This window comes from Poecilia reticulata, linkage group LG12 (genome assembly GCF_000633615.1).
Source record: "Poecilia reticulata strain Guanapo linkage group LG12, Guppy_female_1.0+MT, whole genome shotgun sequence".
Classification (NCBI taxonomy): Eukaryota; Metazoa; Chordata; class Actinopteri; order Cyprinodontiformes; family Poeciliidae; genus Poecilia; species Poecilia reticulata.
Window position 1 is genome coordinate 8,376,241 of NC_024342.1, and position 19,573 is coordinate 8,395,813.

The following is a 19,573-nucleotide window of genomic DNA, read 5'->3' on the forward strand; positions in this document are numbered from 1 at the left end:
GAAATGAAACGCTGCTGTTGTGTGGCTCCTTTTCTCTGCTCTCAAAAGCACCAGACTTTCCGGTCGTAATGGAGGCTTCATGTATGAATTGTTTCCTGTCTGGTGTTCGTCAGTCTCCTCTGCTTGATGGAAGAAGCCTGTCAGCAAAGTTAAAACAGACGCCTGAGGAAAAGGAAACAGAAGTCAGGTCAGCAAGCAGCAGCTCTGGACACAGTAGACGGCAAAGTAAGCACAAATGACATAAGACATTTGTTTCACTGTTCTTTTTTTCAGGATGAAGTGATTATGCATTACATTAACATGCAACATGTGGTGGAAAAGGTAGATGCTTTTTTTTTTTTACTTCTAAATGTCTATCTCAAGTTTGAAGTTTAATTGAACATTTAAGAAGTAGTCCTCCATTTTTGCTTTTTTTTCACTTTCTGCAATACACAAACACTATTGGCAGTAAAAAACAATCCAGAGCACGATGCTGCCATCACCATGCTCACCAGTTTGTCTCATATTGACTCATGTCAATGTGAGCAACAAGCTCAATCTTGTCCCGTCTAAAAATAAAACATTTTTGCTGGAGGCTTCTACATGTGACTTGAAGGTGTTCCTATTAGAGCAGAGTTTTTCTTTTGAATCTGCACCTCTTCAGTTCAGTTACTGCACTTCTCCAGTAATACTGTAGTGTGCTGTATTATACTGTAACACTTAGTTAGGCAATGAGAATGATGTTCAAACATCTGCCGGCTAATGGCCGACTTGAGACTTGGTGGTTCCTTGGTTTTGAATATCCAAACAAATCTCCTTTTTCTTTTTAGAATAACAGTTTGTGAGACTTAGAGGTTTTCCAACAGAACAATAATCCTAGTCACACATCATGAAAACAAGTTTTGCAGATGAGAAGCTCAAATAAAGCTCCTGAAATGGCATTTTGAAAGCCTCCATGTCTGAACTAGCAGGCTTAAAAACAGGTGTGTGTTAGGAAACTACCCTGTCGTATGAGCTCAGTCACTTCTGCTGCAGGGAATGTTAATTACACCAGGACCTTGTTGGTGTTCACTGTAGTGTGCAAAACGTAACAAGATATTATGGGATTCTATACATTTACTTACTAGCATGATTACACACACGTGTGTGAATTAGAGAGAATGTACAATACATCCAAATTGTGCTTGTTTAAAATGATTAAAGTTGTGTTGCTGTAAAATGAGTCCTCCCTGGAAAATCAGCTGCTCATATGAATAATTAGAGGACGAAAATGGAACAATATTACTCATTATGATGAGTGTATGTAAACTTCTGAACTAGGCCAAAATCCTGCTGTTTTTTACCAACATCGAAAACAAAATGATCCCCATACGAGTCTTATTGGAAAAAAGTAGCTTAAGTAGAATTTGGTTTAGTTTTCTTCTTGTGGAGCAAATATTAATGCGGAGAGACCTCAGTTTAATGTCCGACTCTGAGAAAAGCCAAAATTTTGTCCCAGGTAGGACCTAAAATTCCCCTGAGGACAAAGAGGACAAAGGTGGGCTGCATCATGCCACACCCATCCTGTCTCGGTGAACGGACAGAGGAAAGTGCCTCCTCTGCTGTCCTGAACTGGCACTGTTTACAATACTGGACGCTTAATTATTCATGAATATGTCTGCTGAGTCATACATGGAATCCCTACATTATTGGGATCCGTGTCAGTCATTCATTTTTAAATGCTGACAAAGCTATGCCTGCATCCTTAGTCAGACACATCAAGACACATGCAAGAGATGTGGTAACGTGAAGCTGCAGTGGTGTGTGTGTGTGTGTGTGTGTGTGTGAGTGCGTGTGTGAACACAGCACCTAAAAATCAGTTGCAAAAACTGTGTCTTACCTGAAGATGTGTCGATTGTGTCATCAGTGCACAGCGTCCGCTCAGCAGCCCGGTGCGTTTGCTCTTCAGTCTGTCTCTGTCTCTGAGCTCGATGCAGCTCGGCATACGCATGGGGCTCGAGATGACATCACAGCCCCTCACTTAACAGCTGCTGTATTTCTAAAATTAACCTGGGCATTTTCTGTGTGCTGCCCAAGCCCAGTCAGAATCTTGCAGCAGACAAGTTACTGTTAAAGATTTTGTTCTTTTGTTCTTTTTTTCATAGGCTAAATTTATAGGGAACCTATAATTTTGTTTCAACACAGATTCCTTAAATCTCAAATTCTTCAAAGACACCGCATCAATGTGAGGAGTTAAAAACACAGAGATTGGAAAACACTGATGAAACATACAGGCATATATGATGCATTACAATTCTCTATAAAATGTTTTTGCTTTTTAAAATACTGTACATTATTTTAAAGGGCAAATGTTTTGAGATATTACAGAGACAGGAAATCTAAACTTTCACTGACATGAAAAAAAATAAATCAGGTTTTCCATTTCTTTCCATTGTTTTTCTAAACCGACAAGTCAGTTTACAACACACATAGGCTCCTTCATAGTCACGCCTTAAAACAGAATCTATAGATTACGACACAGTATGGGACAGCAGAGCTCTGTATTGTTTGAGAAAGAAAACGGATTATGAAAGGCTTGAAATCTTGGTTTCAACAGGTATGAACAGGACAAGGCATTTCATCTCATTAGTTTGATTTCCTTTCCATTCTCTTTAGCTTCAAGTAGTAATTTAAAACACAACAAGGAGGAAACACAATTGTGTGCGAGGAAACACAATTGGAGACAAACTCCTGAAGTTCAAGCATTGTGACAGATGGCATCTTTAGCATAACATAAGATGTGGCAGTCCTTCAAATATGAAGTGTTCTGTGACTAACGGTGGTAGTCAGAAATGAAACCACAAGTAAGCAGAATTTTACATTTTTGAATCACAATTTTTGTTACAAGTGTTCATTAGACACTGACCACAAAGTGCTTTAAGACCATGGGTAGTGTGCTAGCATCCAAGCTACTGCTTTCAGAAAGCAATTTCTCTTCTGACTGGAGAAATTGCTAAATAAATATATGCCTTATGAACTCATATTGGAGTTTTTGAAGTTGCGACCTTTGATTTAGTCTTGGGTGGCCAGTGAGCTGTGACGCCCGGATTTGGTGAACCACGCATAACTCTCCACATCGGTTTTGACTACAGAGCAAAAGTAGTCACCACTTAGCCACCATCTCACATTAAATGACACATAGATCTTTAAAATAGTTATCCAAGAGCAACTTGACAGCATGTGTTTTACATTTAACCCCGTCTGCCTCAGTACAGAAAAGGAAGGGGGAAAAAATCCAATCCAAAAGCAGGAAATTTTAATTATTAAACCAATCATAGTAATTACATCAGTTATACAGACATTTAAACATCCCTTTGAACTGTGGTAGGATCACCATAGCCACAAGAGCCACACACGGCTAACGACTAGGAAACATGACCCAGTGAAATCTCGCTGTGTGTCGTGACACCTATGAATACTTTCCAACCACAGCAATGCTTGTTTTTTTCCAGTTGACTGAAGTCTTACACGCATATACGTGCCGTAACATGAGCACTTACAGGGTGGGGTTAATGTAATAATTACTACAAGAAATTCCCTAACACTGCATTATAACAAGTCACACCGCCAGGCTGTTTGAACTCTCAGCTGTTCAAGCTACTCACTCGTCCTAGCATCTCTGCGATACAGCTAAGATTGCACTGTAGTTGTTTTTCGTTTGTTTGATTGCACATTCTTCCCCACATCTATAGAAAACATATTGCCACAATATTAGCATTTCCTGTACATAAAATCTGGAACTGTATGAAAAGAGAAACTAGTTCAATGAACAAAATAGACAACGTTAGAGACATTTTTTTTTTTCTTTTAAAACTGATTCATAATTTAACAACAAAACGGAGACATGGCTTACTGTGAGCTAAAATGTTAAATATACATAGTAAAGTTTTCCGTTTTATAAGCCACCGATGAAATGAAAAGCATTTCTATAAAAATCTATTAAACTTTTTTGTCATGGTCCCAAGCTCTTATTTTTTTTCTCTCTGAAGATGTTTTGGGCTGCTATCCATGGAAAAGATCCGTGAACAAAAGGTCAGAAAACAGGAGGGGAGATACTTTTTGTTGTGGGAAAGCATTTTACAAATCAAATTTTTGTAGAAAGTGAAACTTGCAAATTCAAATAGAACACACCTTCAAAAAAAAACCTGGTGGGAATCATAAAATACTGTGCTTAAAAACATTAAAATAAAGTGAATAAATTTGATTTTCCTTATTTACTCCAAGCGATTTTTCTAACCTTAACCATTAGGAGTTACATCTGTGCTGCTCACATACAAATACATCTACAAGCTGTATGTACATGTATATTAAATTGATTTTATGACCGCAAGTTATGCTTGTATTTCAATGCCTTGTCTGAAGAGTTAGCTAGGTGAACTCTCTTGAATTAACACATCTAAATGCCAGAAGAGTATTTATCAGATTGTATCCAAGAAGTCAACCCTGCTACAGAAGTCTGAAGTTTATTTTCCAGACTGTAACCAAAAAGCAACTCCATTTTGAAACTGCGGCCAAAGTCTGGAATATTAGCAAGCCTGGGTAAGCAAAACATGTACTCTTTTTTTATTTACTTAGTTTGCATACAACTATTTTTTTCAAAGAAATAAAAATAAGCAAAAGGTTTAAATTTTTATTTTGTGAGCTTTAGAACTACTGCAGGTTTGTTACAGGGTGCTAGCTAACTAAAAAACATCCTAAAGTAACAAGCATAGCTTAGTCATTTTTCCCAGAGGCAACTAGTTGTTGTCTCTGGAAAAAAGTCATTTCTGTTTTACAATATAACCAATTTTTCTTCAGACTTAGGGAATTAACTACAGGCAGCAATTTATCAGCTGGGGGGTGACTGCTGAGAATTCAAACATCACACACCAAATAAAATAGTACTCTTAAAAATAAAAAATTTGAAGAGTATATATATGATATAGCAGATTTTTCATAATTGCGATAAAAATTTAACAAAATCGAGTATCAATGATTGTGACACAAAATGCTTTGTGAAATCAACATCCCCCCATTGGTTCAAACCACAATGTTTTCTGTAATGAATGTGACACGACTCATTGCACTCTCATGGTTTTGAATTGACCAAAATTACGCAAAATGTATCAGCTTGCAGAATATGACTGTGCATGTATGATGAATAAACATGAACAATTACTCCAGTAGTGTGTGTTTCGCAAGACACACATATTTGTGTGAAAATGAGACAGAAACATATGCAACAGTTAGTTGTGCTCGAAAGGTTTCCTGGCTTCATGCTCCCATCCCCTAAATTTTGGGGAACTTCTATAAATGTGTATTTCCCAACACGTGAACAGCTTAAATTTGTATTTTAAGTTTTGCGGCTAAATTTTGTAATAAAAATTTGTATCATATTCTAAACACGTGTGACTTCATATTTCAAATTTCAAACGTGATGAGACACATTTTTTTTCTGGGAGAAAACATCAACATAGCGTGATAGATATGGAATCTTCAAACTCCTGCTAAGCAACGATAAGAAATTACAGATAAAAAACATAAAAGTTCATCAAAAGTTTGACAGCAGTAACCCCTTTTATCTAAATCACATTTATCTCTATATATACTGTTTTGCTTAATAAATATGATTATTTTTAACTAAATGCATCTCAAGTAGCACTTGATAAGGTCAAGTTTACACTGATCTTTTAACAGCACAAATCTATTGCACAAGATTCTCTTTATCACTTCAGATACATACGCTTCCCTCCTGCGCATCTACTTTGACTTATCAAATGTTAACATTCACATCTATACATGCCCCCCCGCCATGGCTGTTTGCTGACAGAGCTTGCACTGACTATACAAAAGCAAGGTCTTCTTGTGAGTATTTCTGAGCATGTAAACGGATCGTTTAAGCGCAAAACAAGTCAGCAAAATCTTACAACTGCATGCAGTTTGAGCCCAGAAGTGATTGTGCATAACCCACACATGCATGTTTTGCAGTTATAAACAAACCTGCTCTGGCCATTCCCATGGCCCAAAAAACAAAAAAAAACAAAACAAACAGAAAGGAAAAGGTTTCCATTCCTGAGGGCTTGGCGCACGCTGAGGCTGGAGGTTGCAGACGTTTCATTCACTTGAGACCTGTTGCTTCTGTCTGCTTGTTGCTATGTGACTTAGTAAACAGCTAAACAACGGAAAGCTTGGTAATGGATCTTAATTGCTTCTAGTGTGAAAGAGGAGCCCTCCTCCCACGTATCGGCAACGTTCACAGTGCCGTTCTGGCTCGTGACGCCAGGTGCCGTTCGCCTGCCACGGCCCGTTTAGATGCGGCACATGACGTCTAGTCGCTACGGCGACGCATACGGCTACCGAAAACAGCTGCAGAGATGTGACACAAACACAGAGCTTCGGAGCGGTCTGATGGATAAAACCAGTGATGTTTAGGCCCCATTTTGACCTTCTTGCAGCTTCAAAATAAGACGTTGCTACATTTACAAAGTGCTTGTATTGCTTCTTCGCCAACGTGCAAATTCCTCATCTTCATGTGAGGGCAGAAGTGGCAAGATATCATCAGACCTGTAGGGGAAAAAAAATGAGAAAAACAAGTTTGAAAAAAAAACTAAATAAATAAATAAATAAAAGGAGTCCAAGCTTAGTTTACAGCCTTGCAAAAGTATTGATATCCCTTGAATTTATGTCTTATTTTTTTCAAGCAACAAACACAAATATCTGTGTATTTTTGGAGGAAGTTAACCCAACAAACAGGAATGCATACAGTGAAGTTGAAGGAATGTGATGAATGGTCTACAATTTATTTTCAATAAAAATCGTAAGAGTTCACTTTAATTGTTTCATTCAGCTCATTTACAGCCTTTTCGAGTACGTATCTAGTACCAACTCTGCACATCTAAGCATCATCATTGCTTTGCTTTGCAAAGCAGCTGAAGAGCAGTCAGATTAGATAAGAGCCTCCCTGAACACAATTGTCAGTTCAGGGACTCATTTTGTAAGTGGACACAAAGTAACTGGGGTTATTTTCTAGTGCTAAGGATAACGTGAACGCCGTTCAAGTGAAGATAAACTAGTGCGGTAAGTAGAAATATTTAGAAAATACAGCAGAATGCATAAAGCCGGATTCTCACCTGCGTGAATCTCAGAGTGCTCTCGTTTCTGCTTCGATCTTCCTCTCCCCATGAAGGCTGTCGGGATCAGCTGGGACCACCGTTTGTCTCACTGCAATCTCAGGACCTCCGCCGTATATCCCCAACAAATACTGCCATGTCTCCTCGGAGATCTGTCCATAGTCTGCACCTGAGATGTAAAAAATAAAATAAAATCTTCTCTGTGTCCTGTTTCAAGCTTTACGTCTCAGTTAGCAAAGAAAAGTTTACCTTGCTTCAGCTGTATGTGTCCTCCTTTCATAACACCGATTTTACTGTTGTCGATGGGACCAGGTGGCTCTTAAAAAACAAGAAATATGAGTTTTTTTGTTGTTGTTTTTTTTAAAGTAAGAAGCATCCATAACTGTTCATTTGTATGTGAGTGGTTTGTACCGTTGTCTTTGCCCTTCACAAAGTTCTCCCACTCTCTGAACCACTGCATGCTGATACACAGGATCACCGACGGAGCCTCCTCAGCCTGGAACTCCTTGTTCAGCTACAGACAAAAGATAAATTAAAGAAAAGTGTAGCAAGTAGGATTAATAATAATTAGGCCTGAAATTAACTATTACTTTAGCTGATGCTTTTATTCTGACAACTAACAAATAACAGCCACATTTTGCTGCTTTTTCATTTAAGCTTTTTTAGTAAAATATTTGAAATAAATTTATTGGATTACCACTGAGCATGCTGTTCTTTGGTTAGCGATTAATTGGTTACTAAATTAGTTGATGATTATGTCAATAATCCTTCCGTCACAATTAATCGTTCAGCCCTAACAATAACATATAAAAAAAGCAGAAAAGCAGAGTTAACCTTAATAAAGGTGTCCATTTCGGTTTTCCTGCGCTTGGCCAGAGCTTCGATCTCCACCTGGCAGATGGTGCACATGTACAGGTGGTTGACCGCGGGGCCGCCTCCGAAACTGAACACAGTGACGCAAATATGCAGTGAAAGGTTAGTGGAGGGATAAGGATGATCACTGATCTCTATCAAAAAAAGTTTAATTAATATAATGTAAAAAAAAAACATACAATAGAAAAATTACACACTAAAAAAAAAATAGATCAAGCTGGATTTAATTTACACTCTGCTTTGAGTTTATCAGAGTGTCGAGGAGCTTTTAATTACTAATCCTGACTGTTTCCCTATACTGCTTCAGAAGCCAGTAAAGGGGCCACATCTGGATTAGAATTCACTTTAGTCTGAGTCCTCTAGTGAAATGTATTAATAATTATTATTGTTTACCTGTTGTAAAGATATTCCCACACATTCTGAGGAACTATCACCACCACATCATCAATGTACTGGTACTTATTAGGCGGGATCCCTGTGAAGAGAGGAAGCCGTTCAAAAAGGCTGCAGAAAAGAGGAAAAGTAAATCAGAAAAAAAAAGAAAGTCATTTCCATGCAGATGCAGAAGAGTCCCATGGCTGCTTCTTTTTGTAATGTGATGCATGTAAGACTAATTGGGACTTGTTGGATTTCTCGGAACTTCAAGGATGTTTAAAGTGCATGTTGTAAATAATTAGTGAGTTCCCTGGAACGCTGCATGCCGCCAGTCCCCAAGCTGAAAGTTTGATTGTCTGCTAATGGCCAGAAAATACTTTTTAACTGTAGACCAGAAATGCTCTTTTTGATTTAAATTTTTACACATTACACAATAAAGTGGAGCGTTTGAGTCCTACATTTTCTTACATTTTCTTCTTTAAATTGACAAATGTTTTATTAAAGGTTACAAGCTGCCTCTACTTATGTTTACTTTTTAACTTGGTCAACTGTATCATTTTTGTTTTAAAATAATACCATGATATAGTTGTGGTTTTTTAATCTCTATTATTAAAAATGTTGATATTATTGCTGGCTAATTTGGGTACATTTAGATTTAAGTGGCTTGCCTCTCCTCTTGCTGATAATTTTTTTAAGTCAAGACAGTAAAACTCTATGATCAATAGTACATAAAATAATTTGGTAACACTTTATTTGAAGGGGGTGAATAAGACAGTCATAAACATGACATAACACCTGTTATGAACATGAATAAGCCTTCATGAATATTTATGACTGTTGTCATAAAGCGTCATTCGGTAAATTATGACACTTTTAATACAAAGTTGACATTATTCAAAATGTCTTTGTTATGATAACGTGACATTACCCAAGACGTCGTTGTCATGACAACTTGACATTTAAGCAAGATATTATAACTTGTCCTGAATGTCATAACAGGTGAATTTTAAAATGTTATCCTTATAAGAAAATAATTTCTTGCTTATGACAACAGTCATAAATATACATGAAGACTTATACATGTTTATGACAGTGTCATGTCAGTCTTATTTACCCCCCTTCAAATAAAGTGTTACCAATAATTTTTATAGTAGTGAAATGGTGCCTCATTATGTGATAAGCCTGTAAAGAATGAACCTTTCGGTGTGTGAACAATATTAAGTTATTAAAAGTTAACACAGCGATTTCCTTTCAATAGCAGCACCAAAATAATCTGAAAACTGTTGCTTTGTTCATGTTTTTGGGTAACAGTGCTTGAAAAATATTTTACCTTCATAATTTTTGTTGAATTAGTCAATTGAAAGTTGTTGTTTTTCTCCCCACTTCCCTAAAAGTTCTCGTCTGAAATGTCCAAGTCATCCTCTACAGTCTCGCTTTATGCAACCGCTTCCACAAGCAGTGCGCTAAAACTGTGGGAATCTCTGACCTCCACATAAAACCCTTCTCAAAGACAACTTTGTGTATTGCTCTCTCTTTGCCACAGGGTACGCCATCCTGACCTCAGAAAGGAGAAAACACAACGGTCCCGCACCTCCATGCTGACAAAGAAAGGTGTGATTGCTGATGGGGCCGGGCTCGGCGAAAGTGTTGAACTTGTTCAGCCATTCTCTGGAGATGTAAAACTGCAGCAGGCAGGGCTCCTTCATGTTGGCCAGAGCCACCACCTTCTGCCTCTCTCGCACCGACTCCTCGCTGCTTTTCCTGCGTTAAGCCGAGAAAAACGTAAAAAATGTTTTAAAAAAAAAAAAAGTCGGCGTAAACTCAGCCTCGAACCCACCGATAGAACAGCACATAGGCCTCGGCGTTCTGCACCACCGTCTCGTGGACCTCTGTCACATACTGATCATCAAACTCATACCACTGGCCGTTGATCACATTCTGACAGTAAGCTATGTAATGCCCACCTGCGTCAATAAAAAAAAGAAATCATGAGAGGACGTGAGAACACTTTTCAAATCAAAGCAAACATGGATTTCCCTCATCTAAGGGAGACAAAGCTCGGTCGTACTTCCTGCGGTGCCATGGTGGCAAATGACTGACAGCAGATCGTAAGTGGTGACTTGAGACGGGCTCTCTTTGGCCAGGAAGGGTTGCATGTCGAGGCCCTCCAGGGGGAAGGACACGTGGCTGCTGATCTTGAATGAATACATGACTTCGTGCCGGAAACGTTTCAGGTGGATGCAAAGGATCTACAAGACAAACACAAAACCTACAGCTGAACTTTGCGCAACTCAAAGCCAAATCTCTTATTAAAAGCAAAAAAAAATAAAAAATGACAACAAAAACCCTACTACCTCTGGAAGTTTCAGCACTTTGCAGTATTTGACACCGTTTCGCAATCTACAGCAAAAAAAAACAAAAACATAAAAAGGTAAATGCATTTGAAAGCCTATTGAGGAAGATACAACTTGGAGTATATACTTACTTTTTACATCTCTCACAGCTGTACATGTTGTCTCCTGTTTAAAAGAAAAACACACAAACTAAAAAGTGTAACTGACATTTAAAAACAGTAACACATCGGTGCAGGAAGTTTCACTACCTTTGAGCTCATCAGCAGCAAAGAAGGCAGCGAGGCAGTCCTCGAGCGTTACCATGGGACCCCAAAACCAGGTGGGGATGCAGGACACCACGAATCTGTTCAAAAGAGCAACACAAAAAGATGATGCATCATCCGAAGCTTAAAAGGCCTTGAAAAAGTATTCAAACCACAGAACTCGTTATGTTTTCTCATGCTACAAACACAAATTTCTGGTCAGTTTTATCTTAGGTTTTATAGTGTCAGATGATAGAAGCAGAAGGAACAAGACACGTGGTTTTGAAATGTTTTTACAAATAAAAAAAATCTGGAAAGGGTAGTCGTGTCCATTTGCACTCATCCCCTCCAGTTTACTAAGCCTCTAAATAGTTTGTAGATTCTATTTAGAATCAGTTACAGCTGCCAGTCTTTGGAGCTATTTGTAAAAGCTTCGCACATCTCAAGACTGACGTTTTTGTCAGTAAGCTGCGACAGACTGCATGGAGAGCAAACGGGAACATCGATTTTCAATTTATCACAGATTCTCAATTGGATTTAAGTCAGAACGTTTAACTTCTAAATCTAAGTTGACTCAATGCTCATGGAGATTTGTCTTTCTGCCTCGTATAAAAGACGATGGAAGTTTCTTCCCGCCAACTTCAACTCCATCATAATTCAACTTTCCTTCCGTTGGATTTCTCCCCACAACTTTGAATTTTAGTTGTTACGTCAAACTTTGTTTAATTCAGTCAATCAATCAAGTCTAGCTATAAAGCACCCTTCATAACCATAATACAGGTTATTTCTGAACTGGGTTTGAAACATCCCGGGTTACAGTCTGCAGGTGCAAATACCTGAGTAGTGAAGTAAACTTAACTGAATCTACTCCCTTTTGCTCCAATCTTTGTAAGAGGCCTGGAGAATATTAAAAGTGATGTGCCTTCATCTTTTCTTCACTTCCCTGGTCTTGCCAGAGTCATTGCTATATTCTTTGCCTAATTTCTTAATAAAATAATAATCAAAATGCGTTTTGATTTATTCTTGATTGACTCAGTGTTTCACCTTAGGTAAGACTTATCTATTTCCCTAACAGTACCAATACACAGTCACATACAGGAGGAAATACACCGTCCCTTTAACTTTTCAATGAAATATCATTGCGATATCTCAATATTCATATCACCATATAAGGCTGAATATCACAACTTCACATACTGCATCTTCTAGCTGTGCTGAAATCCAGACTACTTCTGCCTAAACACCAAAGCTCACAAACACACTTTAATAATTCTGTCACTTTGCTGTGGATCCACCTGAATTTCCCCAGCGGGGCTCCTGCGGGGCAATTCCCAGAAGCTTCTGTTTCTCAATTGCACGTTTACAACGGTGACGTAACGCACATGGCTTTGCAAAGACAGGTTCCCTCTGATGCTACGCCGCCTACTCCTCCCTCTGCCAAACACGTTTCCCTTCATTTAGTAAGAAAAACGCCTCCTCTGCCTCAGTCACATACCGCTTCAGGGTAGTGCAGAGCTTTCCCTAAGCCTCCTCTCTTCCCTGTATATCTATCATAGTTGTAGGTTAAAGGCAAACCCGAAGAAGCACATAGTTGAGGACTAAAAGGAAACACCTTATCGTTTTTATTAATAAAATGCTGTGCGAAACTCACTTCTAAATTAATGTCGTGTTGCCAGAGCAAAGTGACAAATGAGCTACTAAGTCTTTATCACACTCAAAAGCAACTTTTAGGCCTTATAAAACGTCTCTCCCGCTGTCAGCGCCCATCAGTGGGCTGTCGAATCTCGGAAGCTCTTTCCCCCTATTTTCACTCCACATCTTCTCTCAAAGTGTAAAACAATTACTGCTAATTGCGGGATCTTGCTGCGACGGAACCTGACAGCCAGAGGCAGCATAAAGGCACCGTGGGTCCATCTTATTGAAGCTGACTAAGCATCTTTTGGGTTTCTGTTTCCTGTGCCGCCGCTTCGGCCTACTGCCCAGCTGCGTGCTCTCACATGCATTTTGCTTACAAAAACTCTGTTATCGCATCTCCCTTTGATGCAGCAGCCAGAGTTCATTTCCCTGGAATCTGCAACGGCTGATTTTTGGCAGCCTTTCTCCATAGCCAAGTGTGGAAATGAGCGTGACAAGTCAAGATGCGGCTTGCCTGCAGTCTGCAGAAAATATCACCCGCAGGTCAAATTTCTCCAATCAGACAAAGAATCTGAACTAGTCAAAAATAAAATCCTGTGCCTTCACCGACCAACGCATTTCCATTTCCCCCCAACTTAAATAATGACTTGGTGTGATTCGCTGACCGGCGTATGGAGTCCATGATGTAGGAGATCCAGCCCTGCGAGCCGTAGGTGTCGGGACACACACCGGTCTTTACCGGCAGGTTCTGGTGGATGGACGAGTGGAGCTTGGCCAGGTCCTCCTTCCCAGGGATGGGGAGCGAGAGGTCCTGGAAGGTCTCCACTGTGGTGGACACCTGGTAGCGTTCAGACACCTACACATTACACTACACTCTGACATAAAAGTGATTTGTCATGTAAATAATCATTCAAATTCACACACTTACAAGTAGTAGCATTAAAATTGGAAATATTTGCTTATTCTCAACCCATGAAATTCTTCTGATTTATAAATGTTACAACCACAGACTTCTATGCATCTACCTGGGATTGTATGTGACCCACTAGCACAGTTAATGCCTAGTTGTAAAATAGAGGAAAAAGTGTGTATTTGTGTGGCTGAACCACTTTTGCGAGAAGAGGCAAAAAATCTAACTCCGGATTTCAAACGTAGCACAAAGGCTGCAGCAAACGGTGGCTCCACAAAAATCCATCTCTACCTTTTTAGATTTTAGTTGTAAAACAACAAAAAAATGTTAATGTGTATTATTTTCCTTCCACTTCACAATTATGCACCACTTTGTGTTAGGTCACATAAAATCCCAGTAAAAGGCATCAAAGCTTCTATTTGCAATCTGGAAAAAAATAAATGAATAAATAAATAAAACTGGTTAAGTTTTAGGAGCATGAATAATCCTGCAAGACACTGAATGTGACTAACCATTAAATAAACACAGGCCTTACTTTAACCATTTTAACTTTTTGAGCAAATTAGGAACATGTGTGATTAGCCCCCCCTGGTGTTGAAATGCTGCACTTCTCACCCTGTCGCAGGTCAGACACTGCACCAGGGAGAGGATGGAGCCGTCGAAGATGTCTGAGATGACGCTGCGATAGTGAGACTGCTTCTTCTTCCTGGAGGTGAGCAGCAGCTGAGCTGCATAAAGAACCATAGCAGCAACTAATTTAAAGGACAGGCTTCACTGCTAAAGCAACCTGAGACACAGCAGTCCTCAGTACTTTGTGCCAATCAAAAATAAAGACCTAGACAAAAAAAAAACATCTAAACTATTTATGTATTTACCTGACAAAATGGGAACAAAAATATCTGTAGATACTCAGATATGATTAGATCGCAAACTTTCCCCAGTTTAAACTAAGGTGATTTTTTATGCTTAAAAAAGTCTGTCTTAGGTTGACAAGTGTCTTAACAGAAAATGGTCTTCAGTTTTCATGTGCTTATTGAATGTAGGATTTCAGGGTTTTTTTTTTTTTGTGGCCCCTGAAATGATTCTGTTTGCCCCTAACTAGTATCAAAAACGGTATAAACTATGTGGCTACAATGCGAAGCCGTCTGTGTATCTTTAATGATACACAGATTTTAGGAAAAAAAAGTTTATTCTTTAGCAGTTAAAACAAAAAAAATGAAAAATTTTTTGTATTTTTCATTTCATGAATTTTGTGGCCTATCAGTAGTTAAAATTTTCCAGTAATGAAAGTTTGGACACCATTTACTGTGAAATATCCCACCAAATCAAACCCATTAAATGTCGCAACAAAAGCCCTCGGTTCTAAAGTCTCCGAGTTGTTTCCACCTTTCTTGAAGGAGTAGGCCGGCGGTCCTACGGAGCGGAGCGGGCTGGAGCGGAGCGGGCTGGAGCGGGGCGGACTGGACGACAGCTTGGGATGCAGCTCTTGCAGGGTTCGGACAGGGCTGCAGGGGGTGGACTGCGGCTGGGTCATCGATGCTTCGTTGTCTGGCTCTTAAACAGCAACACATTGGAGGCCGAAAATAACTATTTATAAGTGGATGACTCAACATAAATAATAAAAAAAAAAAAAAAAATCCTGGCTGCTACCTGAGGTGTTGTTGCTCTGGACTTGCACCTGCGCTGCAGTAGATGTCTGGTTGTCCTCCTGGACGTCAGCGTTTGCGGTCGGCGCAGGCGGCTCTTCCTCCCCCCTCTCGGGAGACCCGTCCTCCGCCGCCGTGTCAACGTCTGCGTCTTCGTCCATCTCCTGTGAGCCGCCCCGCAGGGGGGAGCCAGACACCCTCCTCTCCTTCAGCCTTTCCTTCTCCGAGATCACTATCCCCGCAGACGGGGACCTAAACCCATCGCACTCGTCCTGCAGGAGGAGCTCGCCCTCCCCGAGGCCGCCACCCTCTCCCCGGTCACTGCTGGAGCCGGAGTCGCAGGACAGGAACTCGTCTTCGGAAGGGGAGCGGTCTCCGTCCCGCCTCTCGTCCACGTCGCTCCCCTCCCTGCTCATGCTGCACTCTGTCAGCGGCTCCTTCAGCTCCTCGTGCAACTGGTCCATCAGACAGCGCAGGAACTCCTGGGTGTCCTGGAGAGACAGGGGAATATTAGAACGATGACTGCGGCTTCCTCAGCGGAAGCTGGGCTTCTGCAGAGAAGAAACATAAACTCCGAAAATGGCTTGTTTTGCAAGATGTGTATAAAAAAAAAACACATGGACATCCTTTCTGCAGCAAGAAATTGTTTCTGAAAACTATTAAGGACTTAAAAACTGCCACAAATAAAACTAATAATTAATGAAGCACAATTGGAAATAAATGCACTTTGTTAAAAATTGATAATAATAATAACTTTTTGGTCAACTATAAGTAGGATTTCTCGTCTTAGTGCAGGCTCAACTCTGGGATTTCAGTGTAAAAAAGCTGGTTCAATTCACTATGGTTACTTGCTCTATAAAATATGAGATTAAATACATAAACTTCTGTAATACAACAATAAAAGTCTTTTCTCTGTTCCTTCTAGTTTCAGCTGAAAATCATCTTTGTTGACATGCATCAAAAGAACAAAATGCTTTTGCAGTCTAATAGAGTTCAAAAGGCCTTATCTATCCCAGAAAACCAAATAAAGTCACATGGATTTTTGTTCAGTTTATTCTGAATGAGATAATATCAGTATATCATACTCTCGATATTTCATTTAATTGTGTCTGAAGGTTCCTAGCTATACCTCCGTACTGGAGATGTTTCAAGAACTGTTTTAAATCCCTGAAAAATGTACATTTCATTTAGGACTTTTAGGACAGAAAATGTAAGCATCTGTAATTTTTATACTCAAAACTCTGATTTGCTTTACTCTTTTCCCTGGTTTGTGCAAAATATGCATTTAAAGCTGCGGGAAATACATCTGAAAGAAGAAGGTAGAAATGACTTCCTTAAAAAAACAAGTTATTAAAATTGTTTTTTTTTGAAGGGCCAAAATTGTTAAATTGCTAAGTGAAACTAAAAGGTAAAACATGATTTTTTTAAACTCAATCTTCCTTCTTGGGATGTGACTGTGATCGGTCATTTAAGATGAACAAGAGTAGTTTTTGACAAAAACACATAAATCTAGAGTTTGAGAATCATTTGACTTAGAAAACCAGCGTTGCAGTTTTGCATTGGAGTAGAAATCAAAGTTCAATTACTTGCTGCGTGCTCACCTGCTGAGCATAACCTCGAAACATGGGGTTTACCAGTTTGATGCCCTGGGACAAGCTGGTCGGAACAACGTAACTGGGCCTGAAAGTGCAGAAGGCATGTGAGAAATATTTAAATAAACAAAAGCGAATAAGCTTAGAAAGTTGGATGTGGCTTTGTACCGTTTCTTGTGCCAGAGCTCTGAGATGAGTTTCTGGTAGCTCTTACACAGAGCCGGTTTCTTGTCGGTCCGGACCAAGCCGCTGCAGTCCAGGAAAAACTGCGTGAGCGGAGGGCTGGAGAACAAAAAGTATACAGCGTTAAATTCTGTAGGACCGCTTTAACTCAAGAAATACAAAACAAGATTCTAAAGCGAGGCTCATCCCTGATAATTGGGCAAGTTGGAGGTGAACCCACCAATTGGACAGGGCCTGCAGGGCAGCATTCATGTAGCAGGAGTTTCCAATATTCTTCATTCCTGTCAAGCCTAAAGGCAACAAGGGCAAGACCCATGAACTTATTTAACTTAGCTGTGAACACACTTGTACACACACACACACACACACACACACACACACACACGTTTGTTTGTTTTTTTCCTTCAATATTTACTTTTACAAATTTAGTTGGAAATAAGTAAGATTTGAATGAACTGTTGATGCCAAGACAATTTTTTGCACCTCTCGGCTTCAGCTCGTCCTCCTCTGATTCTGAGCCATCTTCTTCCGTAACAGCAATCGGTACTGCTTTCAGAGGGTGACCTGCTGACTGGGCAGCAGCCTCCTGTGGAAAAAAGAAATGCATGAGTTTCTTTATGCATCGAGCAGACTGGAGGTAACAAAGTAATTTGGTATCTTGGCCACAATTTGCACCTGCTCTGCAGCTTTGCAGTGGTGGGACGAAGCCGGAACGGGGACCAGCGCCGGCCTCTGATCCAAAAACACCTCCCGCTCACACACGTAACACCAGATCCTGAAGGTTGTTAGGTTCACTGTCAGGTTGTGCTTTTTAGCCTAAAGAAAAACACCAGAAACAAAATGCTTCAATGGCTTGTGAAACAATTTAACATTTCACATTTGTGCACAATACAAAAACAAATTCTGCATGGTTTTTTTCTGGATTACATGGATTAGACCAACCATCATCAGATGTTTTTACCTGTGCATGCAGAGTGCTGTGATCGGCGTAGGACTCTCCACAACCAACATATGAACAGTCACTCTAAAAAAAACAAAAAAAAACAAAAACACATTCTGAATGTTGTACTGCTACACAAAGTACAAAATTACTTATACCTTTCAGCTTCTATGCCAGAAAAGAACAGCACTTTTCAATTACATTAATGCATCACACCATCATTATTTATTTAGCAAACAGGTGCCTTTCTAATACAAGATAATGTATAGTAAGTGCCACACCGGCTGCTGCTGGAGCACACATGTGCAAGGTTCACAGACACAATTTCATAAAATTACCTGCAGACAGGCCCATAAGTTGGGACCTCCAGCTCCACATGACTGGCAAGTTCCCTGCAAAAAACAGCAACAGAGTGGGTTCCAAATGCAACAACAAAATATATTGCAGAGCTTATTATACAAGAGCGTTAAGAGGTGTGTGTTATGACACAATGATACACACACAGCCAATGACTTGCACCAAAAAATGAATTTACACCCACCTTGGATTTCTGGAGAAGGTCCTCTTTGGTGACCTCTCCTATTGAGTCCAGGTGAGGACAAACGTCTGGCTCTGCCATTGTACTCGCTGTCTCCACTTGGACGTACCCTAACAGATGCGTCAGTATAATGAAAAAAAAAAAAACATATTTCCTAAGAGGCTGTTGCAACTCAGCTAGCTGGGAGCACATACATCACACAAACCCTGCCACAAACATATGTGATGCAAATATATATTTAAAAAATACATTCTAAGTTGAAACCTAAACGTATGTGTAGAGGCTGACAGCTCAGCAAAGAGACAGGCCCCGGTGTTTACTCACGAAAGAAGAGAAAGAGCTCTTTTCTCCAGCGATGACAGCTGTTATTAACGCCTCATAACAACAGAATAGCAGCAGCTGCCGCTGTCAAGATGGTTATATCTCATCTCCGCACACACAAAAAAAGCCTCGCTTTGAATGTAGGCAGCGGACGGTGGGCTAGCTAGAAGAGGAGCTGACCGAGCGACGCTGTACCCTGGCCCACCATCCTCCAACTGCCCCCCCCCTCCCTCACCATCAGCAGAGCCGAGGCACCGCACGCATCGCACGGCGTGACGCAGGCTGCAGGAGCAAGCCGTCGAGGTAGAGCGGGTAAGCCTGAACACTTCAACTCCAAAAAATTTATTATTAAAATTATTATTCACAAGACAAAAAAAAAAGAAAACGGCACATAGAAAGATACATAAAATGCACGTTCTTATAGTTCTTCGTAACTTATTTACGGAAGTTAAGTGATTTTGTACGTCGCTTAAATGGGTCCTGCTTGTGCATTGACTGACATAAATTAAGGTCCTCCTGACCTGAATAATGATAACTCTCTCCCGTGACCAAAAGATTTTCTGATAAGTAAAACTTTAACGTAACTATTAAAGGAGGTTGTTATGTTAAATTGACGTTTTTGGGCGTTAATGGTGTCAAAATATTATTTTAATTGAAAAAAAAAAACATACCTGGGAGTTGCTGTGATTCTTTCATGCATATCTGAGGAATCCTTGAATCTCCCATGGCAGCTGTTCAACTCACCATATGTACTACTTCTCAGTTCAATGCTCCTAAGAACGATTGTTCAAAAAAGAAGCATTGTTGTGATGACGTTAGGCAGTGTCAGAAATAGTT

The 19,573-nt window shown here is 39.9% G+C and overlaps 1 protein-coding gene across 2 annotated transcripts; it reads right to left on the bottom strand.

Moving 5' to 3' along the window:
- Positions 1-3,252: 3,252 nt before the first annotated feature.
- usp20 (ubiquitin specific peptidase 20) lies at positions 3,253-19,044 on the bottom strand. Of its 2 annotated transcripts, none has more exons than XM_008423644.1 (25): positions 18,740-19,044; positions 18,419-18,525; positions 18,216-18,269; positions 17,899-17,961; positions 17,613-17,753; positions 17,421-17,523; positions 17,158-17,227; positions 16,923-17,036; positions 16,764-16,842; positions 15,167-15,653; positions 14,903-15,070; positions 14,132-14,244; positions 13,272-13,444; positions 10,978-11,072; positions 10,861-10,894; positions 10,730-10,775; positions 10,444-10,624; positions 10,213-10,339; positions 9,967-10,136; positions 8,394-8,475; positions 7,962-8,070; positions 7,539-7,641; positions 7,377-7,445; positions 7,128-7,296; positions 3,253-6,561 (listed from the first exon to the last, which is right to left on the bottom strand). In XM_008423644.1, exons 2-24 carry the CDS (start codon positions 18,494-18,496, stop codon positions 7,139-7,141), a joined length of 2,817 nt encoding a protein of 938 aa, XP_008421866.1. In that variant the 5' UTR covers positions 18,497-18,525; positions 18,740-19,044; the 3' UTR covers positions 3,253-6,561; positions 7,128-7,138. The 2 variants fall into 2 exon arrangements, with proteins under 2 accessions (XP_008421866.1, XP_017163410.1); XM_017307921.1 differs by having other exon boundaries at positions 16,749-16,842.
- Between the last annotated feature and the right edge of the window lie 529 nt (positions 19,045-19,573).

What these genes read in the sequence shown, in the direction of transcription:
- usp20 (XM_017307921.1), bottom strand. Translation starts at nt 18,496, where the DNA reads ATGGCAGAGCCAGACGTTTGTCCTCACCTGGACTCAATAGGAGAGGTC. An exon ending in CCACCATGGCACCGCAGGAA is followed by an intron (nt 10,340 to 10,443) that starts GTACGACCGAGC and finishes TTATTGACGCAG; the next exon opens with GTGGGCATTACATAGCTTAC. An exon ending in TGTGAAGGGCAAAGACAACG is followed by an intron (nt 7,446 to 7,538) that starts GTACAAACCACT and finishes TTGTTTTTTAAG; the next exon opens with AGCCACCTGGTCCCATCGAC.